The sequence below is a fragment of the Lynx rufus genome, unplaced genomic scaffold (assembly GCF_022079265.1).
Source record: "Lynx rufus isolate CCGP_SWC_20201006 ecotype Redwood Valley unplaced genomic scaffold, mLynRuf1.p SCAF_6, whole genome shotgun sequence".
NCBI classification, from domain to species: domain Eukaryota; kingdom Metazoa; phylum Chordata; class Mammalia; order Carnivora; family Felidae; genus Lynx; species Lynx rufus.
Genome location: NW_025814878.1, coordinates 131,270,094 through 131,292,142, shown reverse-complemented (window position 1 = coordinate 131,292,142; position 22,049 = coordinate 131,270,094). Strand labels below are relative to the sequence as shown.

The 22,049-nt window shown below is 46.9% G+C and overlaps 1 protein-coding gene across 7 annotated transcripts in view; it reads right to left on the bottom strand.

Moving 5' to 3' along the window:
* The window catches only part of SIRT5 (sirtuin 5), a 39,507-nt gene that overhangs the window by 7,230 nt on the left and 10,228 nt on the right, over window positions 1-22,049 (bottom strand). For 6 of the 7 annotated variants that reach the window (XM_047102375.1, XM_047102376.1, XM_047102373.1 and 3 more), the window contains 6 exons: window positions 21,401-21,534; window positions 14,126-14,351; window positions 11,124-11,211; window positions 9,988-10,041; window positions 7,872-7,995; window positions 5,694-5,809 (listed from right to left, as the gene is read on the bottom strand). In XM_047102375.1, the coding sequence (XP_046958331.1) occupies window positions 5,694-5,809; window positions 7,872-7,995; window positions 9,988-10,041; window positions 11,124-11,211; window positions 14,126-14,351; window positions 21,401-21,534 (742 nt within the window). The remainder of the gene's footprint in view (window positions 1-5,693; window positions 5,810-7,871; window positions 7,996-9,987; window positions 10,042-11,123; window positions 11,212-14,125; window positions 14,352-21,400; window positions 21,535-22,049) is intronic. The other variant, XM_047102377.1, reaches the window with a different exon arrangement.

Below are 22,049 nucleotides of genomic sequence, written 5' to 3'. Positions count from 1 at the left end.
CGAAGCTGAAAGTGGCTCGTGTCTACACCAACCGTAATGGCTTGTCAGAAATCATCCGCGACCACCAGCGGGGATGGGACCAGTGACAAAAACAAAACCGGAACTGATGAACACCCTGAGGACATTAATACATTTCAGTGGGAGGCAAATTCTGTGACTTTGTCTCTACGTGAGAATTGGGGCAAAGAATCTAGTCGACGCGTGCTCGGCCTAAGACGTCCTGTGAGATCCACGTTCAAAGTGTGGCCCGCATTCCTGCCCCGCCTATTTAGGCAATAAGGAAAATTAGGCTAAAAGGAGACATTATCCCAGCTTTTGTTTCTCTCATTCACCTACAGTAGTTGTTGACAAAGCCTTTCAGAGAAGGCATATTTTAGGCCAGACGGTCTCTGTTGCAACGGCCCAGTTCTGTTGCTGTAAACACGGGGCCACGGCCGAGTGCCAATAAAACTTTATTTACAAACGCAGATGGCGGGTGAATTCGGCCTGCGGGAGGCAGTTTGCGGAGCACCGACCCGGAGTCAAATCCAACCAAAATCTATCACGCGTGAGCTGTTAAGAGAAAATCCTGCCCTTGTCGAGCTGTGTGCTCAAACACTCGATCGCCCCAGCCCTGGCTCCCCGTTTGAAAAGCTGAGAAGGGGTGAGAAGGTCACCTATGTCTCTCCTAAATGCCACCTTTGAGGACTCCTAGAGAGAAGCACGACTGTCTTCGCCCGTCAGCTACACCCATCTGGGAAAATTGCCACACTTGGTGGTACAGCCAGCCTCAGCTGCCAGAGGAACGAACGAACGGAAGGCGGTTCTTGTGGTAGGTGCTGGTCACTGGGTAGCTTGTCAGACTTGGTCAAGGCTTCCAAGATTTGGGCCGAGACGGAGCAGCGGTGGAACCGGGTCTGTCGTGTTAGGAGGCCCCGCTTACGCAATGATATCATTATACGCCACGATTCTCTTCTCAACCTGCAGGGACAACTGGCAGGTTCAATTTCCTCTCACACGAAGACACACACAATGCCTGCCAGTCCCTGCCGGTCAGTCCGGGGCATGAAAGGTAGAGGCCAGCCCGTGGCTTGTGCGAACACTCTCCTTTCATTGTCTTCTTTTCTCCACCCCCCCCCAACTGCATTTTGTTACTTTCCTACCATGATGGTTTTGTTTTCAGTCTTTATACTTCTTAGAGGTGAGCTGGAGATCACAGGACTGAAAATAAACCACATTAGAAGAAAGGGACTAGGGACGGAGCTCACTTCCTCCTGCAGAAAGTTTATCCCAGGGCACCCGGCTGGCTCAGTGGGGTAAGGTCTTGATTTGGGCTCAGGTCATGATCTCGCAACTCGTGGGATCAAGCCCCGAGTCAGGCTCCTTGCTGATGGCGCAGAGCCTGCTTGGGATTCTCTCTCATTCTCTCTCTGCCCTTCCCCACCCCCACCTCAAACAAATAAATACATTTTTTAAAAAAAGAAGGAAACAAAGTTTGTCCTTTCCCATTCTTGGAGAATACTCATGTTCTTTTTTTTTTTTTTTTTAATGTTTATTTTTGAGAGAGAGAGAGAGAGAGAGACAGAATGACAGCGGGGGAGACAGAGAATCCGAAGCAGGCTCCAGGCTCCGAGCTGTCGGCACAGAGCCCGACGCGGGACTTGAACTGGTGAACCGTGAGGTCATGACCTGAGCCGAAGTTGGACACTTAAGCCACCGAGCCACCCTGATGTTCTTTCGAGCAGACGAGAGGCCTGAACTGCCTGTTCCGACATTTCTTAGAATGCTGCAGGCTAGTACAGCTGCTACCTGTGTAGGCCACAACGCGTGTTAGAGGTCCAATGTCTACTTTTCGGGGCATACATTAGAAGATAACTTAATTCTGAGCAGGATAGCTTAACTGAGATATCACTCACGTATAAGCTGTTTAAAACATAATTTAACGTGGTTTTTTTTTTTTTTAGTATATCCACAGAATTATATGACCATCACCACAATCCACATTAGACAACTTTTTCTCATCCCAAAAGGAAACGTGTCTCCATTTATAGTTACTCCTCGTTCCTCCCTGCCCTAACCCTAGACAAGCACTCATCGACCTCCATCTCGGTTGACTTCTAGGAATCTCATATAAACAGAATCATATGATGTGTGGTCTTGTGTGTCTGGCTTCTTCCACCCACTAGAATGTTTCAAAGGTCATTCATGTTGTAACACAGATCAGCATTTCATTTCTTTTCATGGCCGCATAATATTCCCTGATATGTATGTACCAAATTATGTTTCTCCACTAATCAGTTGAGGACCGGAAGGACATCTGGATCATTCTTGCCTTTTCTTTTCTTTTTAATTTATTTTGGGAGAGACAGAGACAGCACGAGTGGGAGACGGGCAGAGAGAGGGGGAGACTGAGAATCCCAGGCTGGCTCTGTGCTGTCAGCACAGAGCCCGACGTAGTGTTCAAACTCATGAAACTATGAGATCATGACCCGAGCCGAAGTCGGACGCTTAACCGACTGAGCCACCCAGGCACCCCAGTAGATGTATGTTTTCATTTCTCTTGGCTGTCTACCTAAGAGAATTGCTGGATCATATATTCACTCTGTACATAACCTTTCGAGGAACTGCCAGACTGTTTTCCGAAGCAGGTGCACTATTGTCCATTTCTACCGGCAACAGGTGAGAGGTCCACTTTTTTCAACACCTGTTACTTTATTATATATATATATAAATATATGTATAATATATATATATATATATATACACACACACACTTTGTATTATTATATCCATGCTAGTGGTTATTAAGTGGTATCTCATGGTGGTTTTAATTTGCATTTCCCTGATTTTAATAATGTTCAGCATATTTCAATATGCTTATCGGCCCTGTGTACATATTTGGAGAAACGTCTACTCAAATCTTCGGTCCATTTCTAAATTGGACTGTTTGTCTTTTTATTATTGAATTGTGAGAGCTCTTTATATATGCTGGATGCAAGTCCCATATCAAATATTAGACCTGCAAATATTCTCTCCCATTCTGTAGGTTGTCTTTTTCACTTTGCGGATGGGGTCCGTTGAAGTACAGGGGTTTTTAATCTTGATGGAGTCCAATTTATCCATTTTTTTTAAAGTTTATTTATTTATTCTGAGAGAGGAGAAAAAGACAGAGAGGCAAGGAGAGAGGGAAAAAGAGAATCCGAAGCAGGCTCCACACTGTCAGCACAGAGCCCAATGTGGGGCAATGCAGGGCTCAAACTCATGAACCGTGAGATCATGACCTGAGCCAAAACGAAGAGTTGGATGTTTGACTGAGCCACCCAGGCGCCCCTGATTTATCCACTTTTCTTGTGTTACTTGTGCTTTTGAAGTCATATCACAGAGGCTTTGACTAACTTGAGGTCAAAAAGACTTACTCCTATATTTTCATTTAAGTATTTTACATTTTTAGCTTTTATGTTTAGGTCTATGACCCATTTGGGCTAATTTTTGCAGGTGGTGTGATGAAGAGTCCCAGTCCCTTCTTTTGCAGGTGGCTCTCCAGCTGTTCCAGCACCACTTGTTAAAAAGTCTGTCCTTTCCTTGAGTTGTCTTCATACCCTTTCCAGAAATCGGTTGGCCATACGCTGACTGGACTCTCGATTCTTTTCCGTTAACTTACGTGTATTTCTGGACTCACGATTCTGTCCCGCTAACCTACGTGTATTTCTGGACTCGCGATTCTGTCCCGCTAACCTACGTGTATTTCTGGACCAGCGATTCTGTCCCGCTAACCTACGTGTATTTCTGGACTCGCGATTCTGTTCCGCTAACCTACGTGTATTTCTGGACTCGCGATTCTGTCCCGCTAACCTATGTGCCCATCTGCAGGCCAGCGCCACGCGGTCTGCGTAACTGTAACTTCATGGTAACTTTCCAAACTGCAAAGTGTGAGTTTTTCAACTTCATTCTTTTTGTTTCGGCTATTCTGGGTCCCTTGCATTTCCGTATGAATTTTGGGACCAACTTGCCAATTTCAGCAAACAGGCCAGCCGCAATTTCGATAGAGACTAGCGGTATCTGTAAATCAGGGTGGGGAGCACTGCCATAGTAACTATATTAACTTGTCTGGTCCATGAACATGAATGTCCTTCCACATATTCTCATCTTCTATATTTCTTCTCCTGGGGAGTTTTCAAAGAATCAGTTTTATAATCGAAGGCAGTTTTTTAAAGGGACGTCTTCCTCATTCCTACCACTTACGCACAAATGAAGAGGTGGACTGAGGACACAAACCGTGGCCGATTAAAAAGACGTGGAGGAGACTAGATTCGGCCAAGTCACCTGAAGACAGTCACACAGTCTATGGCACATTTTTATCCCAATGAAGACTCAGAATGCTGGTTCTCACCGTGGCTGCACATTAGAATCATCTAGGAAGCTGATAAAAATCACGATGCCCAGGCTACACCTCAGGCCAATTACATCGGAACCTCCTGGGTGGTACCCACACGTTGGTTTTTTTTTTTAATTTTTTTAATATTTATTTATTTTTGAGACAGAGACAGAATGCAAGTGGGTTGGGGCAGAGAGAGGGGGAAGCACAGAATCTGAAGCAGGCTCCAGGCTCTAAGCTGTCAGCACAGAGCCCGACGTGGGGCTTGAACTCACGAACCGTGAGATCATGACCGGAGATGAATTCGGACGCTCAACCAACTGAGCCACCCAGGCGCCCCCATCGGTATTTTTAAAATATGTTGTTGAGGTGAAAACTGCTGAAGTAATGATAAGAAGTTTCAGGGGCGCCTGGGTGGCTCGGTCAGTTAAGCGTCTGACTTCGGCTCAGGTCATGATCTCGCAGTCGGTGGGTTCAAGCCCCACGTTGGGCTCTTTGCTGATGGAACCTGCTTCAGATTCTGTCTCCCTCTCTCTCTGCCCCTTCCCCACTCATTCTCTCTCTCTCTCTCTCAAAATAAATAAACACTAAAAACTTTAAAAAAAAAGAAGTTTCAGTGAAGTTTTCCATTTATTCATATTTCTTTAAGAGTTTTTCATGTTCTACCTTATTCTAGAAAGGAATTAAGCAGACTGATAAAAATGTATAAACTAAGGGAAGACACAACAGCCAGGGTGAAAAAAGAAAGCAAAAGGAAGGTGAGGACAAAACAGAACCCCCAAAACGCATACTCTGATGGTCTCCACTTTCCACAGTGTGGAAGAAGGGATCAGTATCGTGGCATGGCCCCAAGTACTGATATTGAGGATATGTGGCAACTTGGCAATTATTTGGCAATGAGACCAAAGAGGAGCTCACCCAGGACGCCGCGCAGTGAGAACAGAGTGATGAGGGTGTACGGGCATCTCCCCGGCTGTGCTGGGTATTCAACTCGCCTACACCGAAATGCCATTACTAAATCTCACATAAACACACGAATGACAGCAAAGCCTAGGGAATCGAAGAACTTTCAAAACGTTAATCAAAGAAGAACTTTCAAAATGTGAACCCCAAAAGCCCTAAGGCAAATTCCCTGTCAAAAGACATAGCTACCTTGGTCTACAGTGAAGATTTTGTTCTTCCGCCAAAGCAACGACCGACCAAATTAGGAAACATATACTCTGTGTGTCTCCATCTCTCTCTCTCTCTTTTTTTTCTAATTAGACCCATAGGTGACATCTGTTTAGATAACGTGTCTAAACGTGCTCAGCACCGTCCATCTCCCACCTGGTCCCTGTACCTGAATCTGTTCGTGGCTGGGGTGGTTTCCATGTTGAATTCGGCCACTGGCACTCCGCGGGCAGACACCTGGGGGGCAAACATGGCGGCAGGATAAACCACGGAGGAAGTTCCCACCTACAAAGCAAACAAATGGAAACGGACAAATGACCACACTACGGGGAGAGGAAACATTCTTCCAGAAAACCTTACATAAACTCAGGCCACTTTAGGGTTGCAAGATGTGAGGAAAGCTAGCTGGATGAAACAGATGGAGAGCTTCCAAGGGACAGATGGGGAGTTAAGAGGCATCCTGTTGGCTGATCACTAGAAGAATGTGCTAGGGAAAAGGGAGCACAAATGGAGAGAATGGCACATCAAGGGCTCGGTTTTGTCTCTGCTCTGTGAAGTAATGCCAATAATCCATGTTCGTTTTTTTCCTTTTTTTTTTAACATTAGAAAACGCAAAGAAAAAATATACTCACGTTATTCATACTCCCGCTACCCTGTGATAACCACTGTTATACATCCTTTCAGGTTTTTCCCTATAGATACATACGTGTAAGTGTGCTTTACAAGAATGGAAAGGCCAGAACATGTTGTACAAACCAGGTTTTCTCATTTAAGCACTGGTGATGAACAGACACTGAAACACTGGGGTGCACTCAATAAATACTGGCTGAATGAATGTGTACCCATGAGAAAGTGCTTCTGCTTTTAAAGATGTGTTAAGGAAACCCTGAAATATGCACACCCTCTGTCTAATTCATTCCATTTCTAGGAAATATGTCCCAAGGAAATGATTTGAAGAGTACGCGAGGAGTTATGTCTAAGAATAGTCACTACAGGGGCGCCTGGGTGGCTCAGTCGGTTAAGTGTCTGACTTCGGCTCAGGTCATGATCTCGCAGTTCGTGAGTTCGAGCCCCGCGTCGGGCTCTGTGCTGACAGCTCGGAGCCTGGAGCCCGCTTCAGATCCTGCCCCTCCCCCACTCACACTCTCTGTCTCTCAAAAATGAGTAAGCGTTAAAAAAAAAATTAACAACAGGGGCGCATGGGTGGCTCAGTCGGCTGAGCGTCCGAGTTCGGCTCAGGTCATGATCTCGCAGTTTGTGGGTTCGAGCCCCGCATCAGGCTCTGTGCTGATGGCTCAGAGCCTGGAGCCTGCTTCGGATTCTGTGTCTCCCTCTCTCCCTGCCCCTTCCCCACTCATGCTCTGTCTCTCTCTGTCTCTCAAAAATGAATAAACGTTAAAAAAAAAATTAACAACAAAAAAAAGAATATTCACTACAGCATTATTTAAAATATCAAAATGTGAAATGGCCTAAATGTCCAACAATGGAGGATTGGTTAAATACATCCTTGTATATCCATGCAACAGAATACCATGCCGCCAATGAAAAGATGATACAGATTTGTGGATGTACTGACACGGAATATGCCCGGTGAATCGCTACATGAATAAAGTTGTTTCAAAGCAGAACATACAGTATGAACCCACTTTTGAATTTTTAACCATATGTATACATCTGCACAATAAAAGGTCTAGACCAGGAGTGGGGAAATGTTTTTCTGGAAAGGGCCATATAGTAATATTTTTAGGATTTATAAGCCATACAGTCTCCATCACAAATAGTCAACTCTGCCATTGGAGTGTGAAAGCAGCCATACACGATACATAGAAGAATGGGCATGGTTGTGTTCCAATAAAACTTTATTTACAAAAACAAGTGGCAGCCTAGATCTGGCCCACCGGCCACAGTTTCTCACCTCTGATCTAGGAAAAAAATACACTAAAATGAACAGTGGCTATTTTTGGATGGTAGAATCATTGGTGATTTCTAATTTCCTCCTTATAATCTTACACTTTTTTGTGTTTTCTCAAATGTAATAATGAACATGTATTACTTTCAAAATCAGAACCAATAACATGCTCTTTTCATTATTTTTGGCAGGAGGGGAGTGTCTTTGCAAAGCCCAAGACATGGTCTTCCGCAGTTTCACATTTACGATCAATTCGTATTCGTTGTTTCTTAATTCTTCTGTAGGGTACAAAACCTCTCAACACACACAGTAGGAAGAGGAGGAAGGAAGGAAAGGGAAGAGAGAGGGAAGGAAGGAAACATAAAAAAACACAACAAAACTCCACCCCAGTCCTGGTGTTCCGGAAAATCTCGAGGATCAGGGGAGGGCATGACTTACCACTAGACATAAGTCACAGAGGGTCAGCTCTCTGTCAACCTCCTCCAGAATGGCAGGATCCAGGTTTTCGCCAAACCACACCACGTGGGGTCGCAGCAGGCCCTCGCACCCCGCCTCTTCACACCTGTGGGAACATTATCCTTCACCCAACCCTAACACCTGCCCTGCCAGATCTGTCCCACTGGATCAGAGGAAGGCTAGGGGCTACCCCAAATCAAGTCTGTCGCCCTCTTCCTTGTTATCCTCCCTCCCTCCCCTTCCAGACCATGTGAGCTTATTCTGAATAGTCAGGCCCTTCTAAAGCTTTCATTTTGTCCGGATGCACTGGGCTGATATGTTGACAGATGTGTTTCAGCCAACCTTACCATTCTCTTTCTAAACCGTGTTAAACAAGAGAGACCACCGGCCCAAAATGGAGTCCCATGGGCTAAGCCCCGTATCAGCAAACCAAGACTTAGTACCTAACCTAGCTGTATATCCAGCCTCTCCAGGGCCTGTGGTCTTTAACCAGTCAATCTGGAGCCACTTGGTCAGCACTAGTGGGGTAACCCGCCTGAAACACCCCTTGGGTCCCCAGAAGGAAGGTGACCTTGCCCGAAACAATTCCCTCTTTGTCCGAAGAACTTCCTCGCCCTGCCTCTTCCACCTATAAACGTCTTCCATTGTGCGCAGCTCCTTGGAGCTTCTGTCTGCTACGTGGGGTGCTGTCCGATCCATGAATCTCGGATGAAGCCAATTGATCGACATGGACTCGGCTGGATGTGGGGTTTTAACCACAGCTTTCCCTTTCCCAGCTACCTCATCGCACTCTTCGGCATGGCAGCCGGGAGGAACCAGGCTCAGCCCTGCCTCGAACACACCAGCCACCTGCTAGTCGCATCTGTGTCCGCCTTTCACTTTCCCTCAGATTCACCCTTCTCTTGCCCTGGGCACGGCCAAGTTCGCCATCTTCCTCTTCTTCCACTCCCCACTGCCTGTGGGTCATCTTACGTAGACCTTCTACAACAACCTCCCAAACCTCACTTTCATCATAAATAATCTTCTCAAGAACAGCCCACGATTCCCTATTGTTTTAGATCAAACTTTAGAATTCAGTAATAAAAACCCTTATTAAGAATAATAAATAGGGTTCTGGGCGCCTGGGTGGCTCAGTCGGTTGAGCACCCAGCTCTTGATTTCAGCTCAGGTAGGTCATCATCTCAGGGTCATGGCATCGAGCCCCGAGTCAGGCTCCCACACTAAGAGCACAGAGCCTGCTTGGGATCCTCTTTCTCCCTCTCTTTCTGCCCCTCCCCCACTCACTCTCATCCTTTCTCTGTCTTCTCAAAATAAGTAAATAAAACACTTAAATTAAAAAACGTTGAAAAGAATAACAAATAGGGTTCTGTGGTTAAATAAACTAGTGAAATATTCACAAATTATAACTATTCTTTAAAGAACAGTGTACTCTGGTGTATTAAATGCTCTGAGAAGTCCTGCAGTAAAGCAAACATACTTCAAATTTGTTTACTCTACGGTTTCCATATTTATTTGAACACATAACATCATTTCTTAAGTAACGTCCATCAACATCACATGGATCGAGTGTTCTAAGAACACTTTGGGAAATGCCGTTGTAACCTCTGCTTTTGAAAAACCGACACAAAAATCTTTCTCTAGGGCTTTTCTTATTTTTTTTTTTTTTTATCTGCAAAAATCCCGTTTGGTCCTATAATTTCACTTTTGCAAGACCTTTTACTGCCTCCTTTGCCCTGGGCTAATAACACACAACAAGGAGGAGAATGAAGATGATACCAGCTAACATTTTCACAAGACGTCCACCTCTACGCTTCGTAAGCACCATGTAAGCAGCTGGGGCATAACAGCTCCAGAAACTTTCCAGGCCTCAAATTTTCCCACCACGGTGCAAAGCAAAAAGGGACAGTGCAAAGCAAAACAGGGACGGGAAGGGAGTGGTTCTCCTAGCCCTGGGGTGGTTCACCTTCAACCTTTGGCCCCTGTCCGTCTGCATTTGTGCACTTAAGAGGCATCTCAGCAAATGAACTTAGATTTTGATTGTTTTTTTTTTTTTATTTCCATCTGGAAAACCAAATACGGATCAGAGATTTTTACCCACCGGGGAAGTTTCTCCACTGGGATTCTGGCATCCTGAGCTTCAGGTTCTGGAGCCCTGGAGTAAGTGATGTTAGTAAAGAAACAATGACATTGGTATAATCAAGGACAGAAAACATAACGTAAGTCTGTATATTCGCCTGGCGGTATACAGCTCCCAAACTCATAGTTAATACAAGCTGACTTAGAAGGGTACTGGAAGGGCAGACACCAAACAGTTAACAACCAGTGATTTTATGTCAGAAAAGGGAATTTGCATGTGGGGAGGGGGCGGAGCCACCAGGATGTTAAGGGGAGCTTCCTGATATGCACTGTATACATCATCATTGGAATCCTCTGGGAGGATACTGGATTCATATATTACCTATATAATTTATCCTGATTTAAAATGGCCAGGTAAGAGGCATCTGGGTGGCTCAGTTGGTGAAGCGTCCAACTTCAGCTCACGTCATGATCTTAAGGCTTGTGAGTTCGAGCCCCGTATCAGGCTCTGTGCTGACAGCTCAGAGCCTGGAGCCTGCTTTGGATTCTGTGTCTCCCTCTCTCTGCCCCTCCCCTGCTCACACCTCTGTCTCTCTCTTTCTCTCAAAAGTAAATAAACACTAAAAAAAATTTTTTTTAATTTTTTTAAATGGCCAGGTAAATTTTTTCTCAATATTTCAAGTCTAGTCTTATTTTTTTCCCTTAGTTATAACAGTACATGCTCATCACAGAAATGTTAGAAAAACTCCAGAGAGATATAAAGAACTAATCAAAATCACCCATAACCCCACTATTCTTGATAATCACTGTTAATATTTTGTTGTCTTTTCTTCTGGTCTGTTATCTCTATATACCAGGTATACCCACATGGGGTGTGCGTGTGTTTGCATGAGTGTGTGTGTGTGTGTGTGTGTGTACGTGCATGTGTTTAAATATGAAGTTTGGATTGTATTAGATAAGAGTTAGGTCCTGTGGTTTTCACTTAGCATTGTAAATTTTGAGCAAAATAGTTCTTTTATCCTATGGCTGTACTGTAATCTAGTCTCATTTCTCCTAACTATCCACAGGAATCTTAGGCTACTGTTCAATTTCCTTCCGTTTATGTTCAACTTAAAAGAGAAAACAAAGTACACTCATTCCGTAGAGCAGTGTCATTACCCTTTTCCCAATAAAGCTGGACAAATGGGACTCTTGTAATTCTCCGCCACAACTCCACAAGAGGTACATCGGGTTTTAAATAAGCTACCTGAAAAACACAAGTTAAACAAGACCGGAATTTAGCATAATTAGAAGGAATTGTCTCCATGTCTAAAGAGGTACAACAGAATTTAGTTTTTATTCGTTCATTTCAACAAACGGGCCTGCCCTAGGTGTCAAGGGAAATCCAAAGGCACGCAGTTCTACTGAGCCACGGACATCTGCCTCCTGGATTTTGTAATCTGGAAGGGAGAGAGACAGATAAAATGACTTACGGCATGATTAAGGAGCTCTCAAATGATCCTGATGTTGAGGCGGACTTGAAGGTGGTCAGTAGGGTACATGAAGCCAGTGTAAACCCAAGGGCGCGGTTTACTAGGTACATGACTGACGAAGGCTCAAAACGCTGGATGTATTGGCAAAATCCTACCGTCGACTCAACAAATCTTGAGTCTTTCTACAAAAGCAGCTCAGTAAATACATAAGCAACTAACAAATGAAGCAAGTAATTGTTAAAACTAGCAACCCATTTATTGAGCTAAAGCAACGACGGTGACCACGATTCACTAAATGTTCACCCCGCGCCAGAGTGGACGTCCACTGCTCCATTCTGCCCAGTATTCCTTCCTCGGGGAGCCATCTCTCCTCTATCCCGAGTGGGTGGAGCTGTCAATCCCATCCCCAAATACAAGCTTAGGCTCACGCCCCCGACTGGTCCAATCACAGTACCGTAATCCTCTGGCAATGGCCTTCGGTCACAGGGAGGTATGTGACCCAAGCAAGGTGCCCAGAGCGGCCAACAGCTCCCTTCACTGGCCTGGCGCACGGAGGCAGACCGCATGCACGGGGAGAAGTGAGGTTTTATTCAAAGAGTCAACAAAGCTGGGGGGGGGGGCAGAGCAAGAAGAGACTGTTGCTCACGACATCAACTCCAACCCAGGACTCCCGGGTTCTGTGAGACAACATCCCTACTTTGTCAGTTTCGGCAAGGCCATTCTCCCCCACGTTCGTATCTCTGAAATCGCATGTGTCCTACGACCGCTCCCCGGCGGGAGGACAGATGTGAGGCGGCCGTCAGAGCCTGTTACAGGAGAACAGAGCCTGTTACAGGCTGTCAGAGCTGGCACACCTGTTACAGGAGAACGATGATGGCTGAAACGTGTGGGGACATGGCTGTTATTCCCCAGGGACTGCTGGGGCAAGGGCCAGCCCTGGATGTTTCAGCCCACAAACCACCAAAGGGCCATTTGGGGGAAGAAAACGAGTTCGGGTTGTTGTCTAGAACATTCCCCCCGACACCTGTTAGTGTCGACCCAGGAAGGCCCAATATCAGACTTCCAGGATGTGCGTCAGCAGCTTGGAGGGGAACCCGGAGACGAGCGGGGAGCAGCCTTTTAGGAAATGCGTGGAAAACACGCCTGGAAAACACTGACGCCTTGGAGTCATTCAGAAGTGATTCGAAAGAGTCGGAACGTGAGAAGTATCTTAACCACTTTATTTCACTCATTTTCATATGTGCATTTTTACATTTCACTGTTTTTTATATGTGCAAGGGTGATACGGCTTCTAAAAATCTGTGTCTATGTAAGTTTTCGTAGGCCATTTCGATAAGTGCAAAATAACAATGCTCAGGGATAATAAAATATGATGGCTTAGGCAGACTGTTTCCTTTGCGAGGGTCACACTGAAAACACGATACATGTTAAAAATTGGTGGCATCTTTAGTTTGATGAAAGAAGGGGCTTTCTTTTTTTTTACCTAAATCAGAATTTTTTTTGAATGTTTATTTTTGAGAGAGAGAGAGAGAGAGGCAGAGAGAGAGAGAAAGAGACAGAGTGTGAGCAGGGAAGGGGCAGAGAGAGAAGGGGGACCCAGAATCCGAAGCAGGCTCCAGGCTCTGAATGGTCAGCACAGAGCCCAACGCAGGGCTCGAACTCACGAACCGTGAGATCATCACCTGAGCCGAAGTTGGCTGCTCAACCAACTGAGCCACCCAGGCGCACCTGTTTTTACCTAAATTAGAAGAGAGTTCTTATCGCTTGCAACCCCGTAAGTCCCAACTAATGATATGTACATATCGTCTTATTTAATCCTTCAAACAACCAAGACAGGTGTTAACACCCCCATCTGACACATTTATACATGGCAAGAGACACCGCCTGCATTCTGATAGTGTAAAGAAACGAGACGAGCCACATGGACAGTGGCCCAGACCCAGCAGGAGAAGGTGCCAACAAGACACTGGGTCAGCAGGTGGCTGACTATGGCCAGGGCACAAAAGAGGGACGGGACCCAAGTGAACAGTGCTCGGTTTCCGTTATCCCAGGCAAAAATAGGCAACTTCACTGCATACCCAAGGAAACCAGCCACATTCCCCCCTGGGTCACCACTGCTGGAAATTCCACAATTAGCAATGCGTTGCTTGGGATGGAAGTTTTGTAGACTCTTACATACAAATGCCCTTGGGATTATGCTCTTGTATGAATGAAATGTGAAACTGTCTGAGTTTACGAGATTTTTGGTGAGCTCAAAGGAGGGAGAGGATTAAAGAGGACGTGAGGGAGACGGTGTCATCAAGGGCAGAGGGAAGCCAGCGGGACGTAAGACAAACTCCACAGGTGTCACAAACCTGGCGGGCTTGGTCACTGATCTGTTGAGAGCTGGGCAGAGGCTCAGCCTCAGGGGACAGGCCAGCTGGGGAGGCGGGGAAAGGAAACGGCCACCCCCAGGAATGCCAGAGTCTTCCCGGGCGGCTCCTGCCAAAGCCGTAAGTTGTTCGATGGCCCACACTTCCCTTTTCCCGCCAGCCTCCCTGGGCACTCGCGTCTCTGCCGCGTGACCCGCACACCAGACGCCTGGGTGTCTGTCAAAGTACAGACTGTGTGGTTCGGTGGGTCCAGGTGGGAAATGGCAGGACGCATGTTTTGAAGTCTGGTTCCCCTCCCCACGCGAGGGCGCCTCACCGTGGATTTCCAGAAGGTTCTTGGTGCCAGCCTTGCGGTGCAGCTCATCGATGTTTTGAGTGATGACCACAAGCCGGCGGCCCTGCCCACGCAGCCGGGCCTCACATTCAGCGATGGCGAGGTGCCCGGGGTTCGGTTCCTTGCTCAGCATCACCTCCCGCCGGTAGTGGTAGAACTCCCACACCAGGGATGGGTTTCGCGCAAAGGCCTGAGGGGTGGCCAGGTCCTGGGGGTGAGACAGGAGACACGAGTCAGAGAAGGAAGGGTGCACTAAGGCTCTGGAACGTGGAGGCAGGCGGCTTCCGGGGGGAGCGAGCTGGAACACATCCGCCTTAGGCCCACGCGGTGTGGGGGACGGGGCACAGGGGCCTGGGCGCCAGCCTCCGTCCTAATCCTGGGACCAACAAGGGACCTTGGAGAAACTGCTTTTCATTTCCCCACTTCCAAGGCAGGGATAATGCAACCTGTCCCATTTTCCACTCGAGTAAATTATGACCAGGAAGTAAAGCAATATTATGCAAGAAAGTAATTCAGGTTGAATCTACTCTTTTCATGGAGTCCCAAAACGTATGAGGTCCCTTTCATTGATGCAGGAAAAAAAGTGAAATACAAAATGCCCAATTGATCATGGCCACAGTTGACAAACTCAGTTTTTTATAACTATAATTATGGCTCCGCACACACACACACAACTACACACAGAAAGAACAGGGGCGCCTCGGGGGCTCAGTTGGTCAAGCATCTGATGCTTGGTTTCGGCTCAGGTCACCATCTCATGATCGCAGGTTCATGAGCTCGAGCCCTGCATCGGGCTCTGGGCTGACAATGCGGGGCCTGCTTGGGATTCTCTCCTTCTCTCTCTTCCTCCCTCATTCTCCCACTCTCACTCTCCAAATAAATAAACTTCAAAAAAAAAAAGAAACAGTGCACATATTAACAGAATATATAAAAATATATTTTTAAAGTACGATTCCTCTTCTAGGAGAGAAAAGTCTCATCTACCGTGAAAGAGAGAAGGGTAATCATTGTCTGGGGCTGCGAGCCTATGAGGAAAGGGCAAAAGGGAGCCTCTGGCAATGACGGAAACATTCTAGATCTTCATTGCGGTGGTGGTGGTGTTCTGCCTTTCGTTTTACCTTCGAAGGTCGCTCTTCCACCTGCTAATAGTGTCAGCCTTCACTTGGGGAGCGAATGGGGAACAAACATCTACGCCGTGGATCATCGACATCCACCCTGTACCTCCCCACAAACCCTGAGCTGTTTTGACACTTCTGACTATCCTCTCCTCTCAAAGCACCCCGAGACCCTCCGAGCCCCCCCACCCCCTGCCTCTCTGCTTCAGCGGCTGCTTTCTGAGCCTCCTCTTTCTTCCGGGACCCTAATGGCCCTCTGCCCTCCTTCCCCCACTCCTTCATCCTTACGGCAACGATCCCCACAGCTACAGCCACGGGCTCACCTGGAGGGCAGCAGAGAGGTGACGGAACATCCTGAACATCTGCCAGCCGGGGGCATGTGATAGGGCAGGAAAGGCAGCTTCATCAGCCCTTCATTTAACAAGAAACTACCTACGACATGTGGAATTCGTGCACTGAAGTAACTATGCACGATGGCCTCCATTCACCCAACGGAAGTCTACCAAGCACTCACGTGTGCCAGAGTCCCGGGAGCCGGGGATAGAGCAATGCGTAAACCAGACAGGGTGCCTGGGGGGCTCGGTCTGAACCTGAACCTGGGGGGTTCAGCGTCTGATTTCAGCTCAGGTCATGATCTCCAGGTTCGTGAGTTTGAGCCCCCTGCGTTGGGCTCTCTGCTGTCAGCGGGGAGCCTGCTTTAGAGCCTCTGTCTCCACCCACCACCGCCCCCCCCCTTGTGTTCTCTAGCTCTCTGCCCCTCCCCCACTCACACTCTCCCTCTCTCTCTCTCTCTCAAAATAAATAAATAAATAAATATTAAAAAAAAAAAAGAAAAGGGCAGACAAAACTTCCTGCCCTCCAAAACTTGGGATTTCCTGAGCCAGGGGGAGAGCAGGAGGCTGACTGCAAAAGGCCTGAAGTTATAGTCCGGGCCCATGATCACGGTCATGGCTACGCTACGGGACACACTTGCCAAAACTCATTAAATGGCACGCTTCAGACTGGTGAATTTTATTGTACGTACAGTTGACCCCTGAACAACGTGGGGGTAAAGGGCAGAGACCTCTGTGCAGTAAAAAATCTTGCGTATAACTTTTGATTCCCCCAAACTTAACTACTAACAGCCTACTGTTGACTGGAAGCCTTACTGATAAAATAAACAGGCAATTAACACACATTCTGCATGTTACGTGTATTGCATAATGTATTCTTACAAGAAGGTATGCTAGAAAAAAGAAAATGCTATTAAGAAAATCCTAAGGGAGAGCAAATACATTTACAGTACTGTACGTATCGATACCCAAAGTACATTGTCCATTCACAACGCGAATCACCTGTCAGTATCTACATCAATATTCTTATATATGATACAAAACACTATAGATGCTCTATGTATTACTAACGGTAGACATCAAAAAATAAAAGAGGGGCACTGGGGCGGCTCAGTTGGTTAAGGCATCAGACTCTTGATCTGAGCTCAGGTCATGATCTCATGGTCCTGAGATGGAGCCCTACACTGGACTCCATGCTAGGCGTGAAGCCTGCTTGAGATTCTCTCCCCTTCCCCCGCTCGTGTGCACACACACTCTCTCTCTCTCTCTCAAAATGAATAAACATTAAAAAACACGTAAAAGGCAATGTGAAAAGTTCGTATTTATTCACACATAACACAATTCATACGTCAGTAACGAAGCAGCAGCAATGACTGAAATGGATACGATTGCTCCGCGGTAGCTAGCCCATACACTGGGTGAGTGGTTATAATGTCTTTACGGCATACGGTATCACAATCATATTCCTAACACAGTGTTAGAAACACTTAAAAAAATAACCACTTGCCTGTGATGATAGGTTGATACACAGTTTCTCAAATTGTAAGAGACACTCACTGTAGTGTACCGTAATTCTTTGAAAGCAACGTTCGAGAACCGTGAGAAAACTAACACCTTATGAACCTCATGTTAACTATCACTCACTTTATGCCTCCGTACGGGTGGGCGATGCACTTCCATGCAGGTGAACACAGGATGCCGTACACGATGAATTCTTGGGTGGTAACGGGGATGACACAAGACACCTCCTATGGTCTGAGCCCTACGGTTATGAGGTTCTCACACGAAGACACACGCATGCACGATGGGCCGGCTTATCAACTGTGTGGCGCCATGGTTATTTATTATTCACTAAGTGGAAGCGGGTCATCATAAAGTCTCCATCCTCCTTGCCTTCCAGAAGGCTGGGGCAGGGGAGGAGGACGGGGTGGGGGGGTCTTGCTGTCCCAGCGGCATCAGAGGAGGGAGCGGAGGGGGAGGTGGAAGGGGAGGCCGGAGAGGCAGGCACACTGGGTGTGAGTTCACAGAAATACATCGTAATCTCTGCCCAACTTTTTTGCCTTTTCATTTCTCTCAAAATGGTTCCATACGGAACCAATTCTTCCTCCACCATTCGCTTTAGGGACAGTGCCCAAGTCCGTCTTGTAAAAGAAGTCAAGGGGCGCCTGGGTAGCTCAGCTGGTAGAGCGTCCAACTCGTGATCTCAGCTCAGGTCATGGTCTCATGGTTGGTGAGTTCAAGTCCCACATCCGGCTCGATGCTGATGGCGCTGAGCCTGCTTGGGATCCTCCCTCTCCCTCTCTCCGCCCCTCGCGTCTAACACCAGTTTGTCTCCTGTGCTGCTTTTGCATCTTCTTCCTCATTGTCTGGCACTGGTTCCGAGGCTCTCGTCTCCATCACGTCGACTCCTGTGGGTGCCTCTGGCGTGTGTCTGTTAGCGCTCGAATTTCTCCAAGATCCAGATCTTAAAACCCTTCACCTCCCTCCCGCCCCTCCGCCATTTTTGCCAGACCCATAATCTTTCTCATGGTTTCCCCGAAGGGCTGCGTGATAAATCCCAAGAAGTCACACACAACGTCTGGACTTTTCTCCAACAGGAATTTATTGTTTCGGGCTTGGCGGCTCTCGCGGCTTTTTTCTGTAATGACGATGGCACCTTCACTGGTGAAATCCTTCCAGACTTCCGTGGCGCTCTCTGTTGGGGTTCCCTTCCACAGCGTTGACAATCCTTTCCATAGGACACCGTGTGTAGTGAGCATTAAAGGTCCTTCTGACCCCTGATCTAGAGGCTAAATTAGAGACGCTGTGTTTGGAGGTGAGGAGATCAGTTTGAAGTCTTCGGTGTTGAACTCACAGGGTTCTGGGACGGGGTACCGTCTGAAATCAAAGATACTTCACCAGGGACCCACCCAGAAAAAGGATTCTTGGTGTCCAGGCCTTCTTCTTGTACAAGATAAAGACAGGAAAACGTTTATATTCTCCCTTCAGAACTTGGGGGTTAGCGGCTCTCTAGAGAAGGGCTGTCTGATCAGAAACCCGACTGCGTTTGTACAAAACCATAGAGTTAGCTTATCCCTTCTGGCCTTAAATCCTGGCGATCACTTCTCTTTCTTACTAGTAAATGTTTTTTGTAGCATTTTTTCCCCTCGAATAGGGCACTTTTGTCTATGTTAAAAACCTGTTTGGGCAGACATCCTTTCTCCTCAATGATTCTCTTAACGGCATCCGGGAACTTGTCTGCTGCCTCTTGGTGGACAGAAGCTGCTTCCGTTAATTTATTTTTGAGAGAGAGACAGAATGTGAGTGGGGAGGGGCAGAGAGAGAGGGAGACAGAATCCAAAGCAGGCTCCAGTCTCTGAGCTGTCAGCACAGAGCCTGATGCAGGGCTCGAACTCACGAACCCTGAGATCATGACATAGGCCCAAGGTGGACGCTCAACCGAGCCACCCAGGCACCCCGACCTTGGCATTTTTTAAAGCCAAACCTCTTTCTGAGGTTATCAAACCATCTCCTGCACTAAAGTCTCCAGCTTTAGGTCCTTTGCTTTCTTTGTGCTCTAAGTTGTCATAGAATACAGGTATGCCTTTCTTACGGCAATCCTGAAACCGTATAGAAGCTGCGTTTTCTTTTTTTTTCTTTTAATGTTTATGTATTTATTTTTGAGAGCGAGCAAGCACGAGCGGGTGAGGGGCAGAGAGAGGGGGGGAGAGAGAGAGAATCCGAAGCAGGCTTCGCACTGTCAGCGTGGAGCCCGATGGCGGGGCTCAAACCCACAAACTGTGAGATCGTGACCTAGCTGAGATCAAGAGTCAGAGGCTTAACTGACTGAGCCACCCAGGCGCCCTAAAGCTGCATTTTCAATACGAGATACAAACATATTTCATCCAAAGTGCAAGGTTTTTGCGTCTGCTGGTATAGCTACAGCAATGGCTTCATGATTTATTTTTTCTTTCCTTTAAAAATTTTTTAATGTTTTATTTATTTTTGATACAGGGAGAGACAGAGCATGAGTGGGGGAGGGGCAGAGAGAGAGAGAGAGAGAGAGAGAGTGAGTCCCAAGCAGGCTCCGTGCCGTCGGTGCAGAGCCCAACAGGGGGCTCGAACCCACGAACTGTGAGATCGTGACCTGAGCCAAAATCAAGAGTTGATCACTTAACCAACTGGGCCACCCAGACATCCTGTGTCACACCATATTTTAAGCAGATACTCGCAACACGTGAGCTCACGGCAACAGCCACAGGACGTGGCTACGAAATCACTACAGAGGTATCGTGTGCACTACAGTTAGTTTTACGTAGTTATGATTTAACACTGTATCTTCACATGTGTTTACCTTGCTCTAGACTACGAATGGCACCATACAGGCTCTGCATTTGCGTGCCTAAGTTCTGGCAAATTTTAACTTTTTGCAATAAATTTGCATGGTAGTAAATGATAAAAGACAGACTAGAACCCACATGTATTTTATGCATTCACGACATGCCTAACTTTGTCTTCGATTTTTAGAAATTTCTAGGTTACGGGGCTCATGTGAGAGTTTTTTCAAACTGTCGCAAATCTCTAAAAAGTTTTACACTATGTGTAAAAAACATCCCCACGTAGGTGGACCTGCACAATTCAAACCTGTGTGGTTTGAGGGTCACCTGTATATTACACCATAATACAAGTCTGTTTTTAAATTTTTTTTTTTTCAACGTTTATTTATTTTTGGGACAGAGAGAGACAGAGCATGAACAGGGGAGGGGCAGAGAGAGAGGGAGACACAGAATCGGAAACAGGCTCCAGGCTCCGAGCCATCAGCCCAGAGCCTGACGCGGGGCTCAAACTCCCGGACCGCGAGATCGTGACCTGGCTGAAGTCGGACGCTTAACCGACTGCGCCACCCAGGCGCCCCACAAGTCTGTTTTTAAAAAGTCCATGCCCATAGAGTTTCCATTCTAATGGCCTTCGTATAAAGTTTTTTTTTTTTTAATGTTTTGATTTATTTTCGAGACAGAGAGAGACAGAGCATGAATGGTGGAAAGGCAGAGAGAGAGGGAGACACAGAATCGGAAGCAGGCTCCAGGCTCCGAGCCATCAGCCCAGAGGCCAACACGGGGCTCGAACTCACGGACCACGAGATCGTGACCTGAGCTGAAGTCGGACGCTTAACCGACTGAGCCACCCAGGCGCCCCCGTATAAAGTTTTTAAACGTCGAGCCCTAAGCCTTCAAAACTGCAACTTTGGTTTCAAACATGAAAGTTCACAGGAACTTTAAAAATTTGTAATACTTGGGGTGCCTGGGTGGCTCAGTCAGTTAAGCATCTGACTCTTGGTTTCAGCTCAAGTCATGATCTCACGGTTCGTGAGTTCCAGCCCCACGTCGGGTTATGAACTGACAGTGCGGAGCCTGCTTTGGATTCTCTCTCTCCCCTTCTTTCCTTGCCCCTCCCTCACTCGTGCTGCCTCTGTCTCTCTCAAAATAAATAAATACACTTAAGAACTGTGTTAATACTTAATTTCAAGATCTATAGAAAAGTAATGAGCTATGCTTAGCACGACTTTTCTGACTCCACTTTAAGTTAGAGAAGAAATCGAAATTGTTACACGAATAAATGCGATCTGTACGTATCTAGAAAGCAAGGAAAGTGGCTGCTTTGCTTATGCCTGAGACCCTAATCATACAGACTTTGTGTTGAGGCCGAAACGAATAAGGACAAGAGTCATGGTCAATTTCAAATCTTTTTTCCCTCTGGGCCAGGCATCAGGCTCTGAGTCCAACTGTGCTTCCTTCAGTAGAACCTCTCGGTATTCTGGAAACATCACTCACCTGAGCTTGCCATGTTCTCCAATAGCCCCCAGCTCCTCTGAAGGTCGGAACCCCACTCTCAGCACTAACGCCAGCCCCCGAAATGATGACTATGTGCTTTGCTTTTGCAAAAAACTTCCGAAAATCAGCCATACCTAAAGAGAGCATAAAATCTTTATAAATCCACCGTACCGTTTGGACATTTATATTCTGTATCAATCGTTCATATTTTGACTTGACCTTGCGTGAAATTATATTTTAGGATACCCAAATAAAAAATCATTCCGATGCCACGAAGATGCCACCCGTGTGGCCTGATGTGAGACCGGACAGCGGCTTAAGAAGCAGGGGCAGGAGCCTGGCTGGCTCAGCCGGTTGAGCGTCTGACTCTTGATTTTGGCTCAGGGCAGGATCTCACGGGTTCGTGGGTTCCAGCCCTGCATCAGGCTCTGCGTTGTCTGCTCGGATTCTCTCTCTCCTTCTCTCTCTCTCTCTGCCCCTCCCCCACAGGCATGCTCTGTCTCTCTCCAAATAGATAAACTTAAGGAAAAAAAAACAAAGTAGGGGCTTCAGGCACATGACACTGGCTTCCGATCTCAGCTCTGCCTCCCATCCATCCACCTGTGAGATCCGATGCAAACAAGTGGCCTCTGCGGCCCTAGCTGTTTGA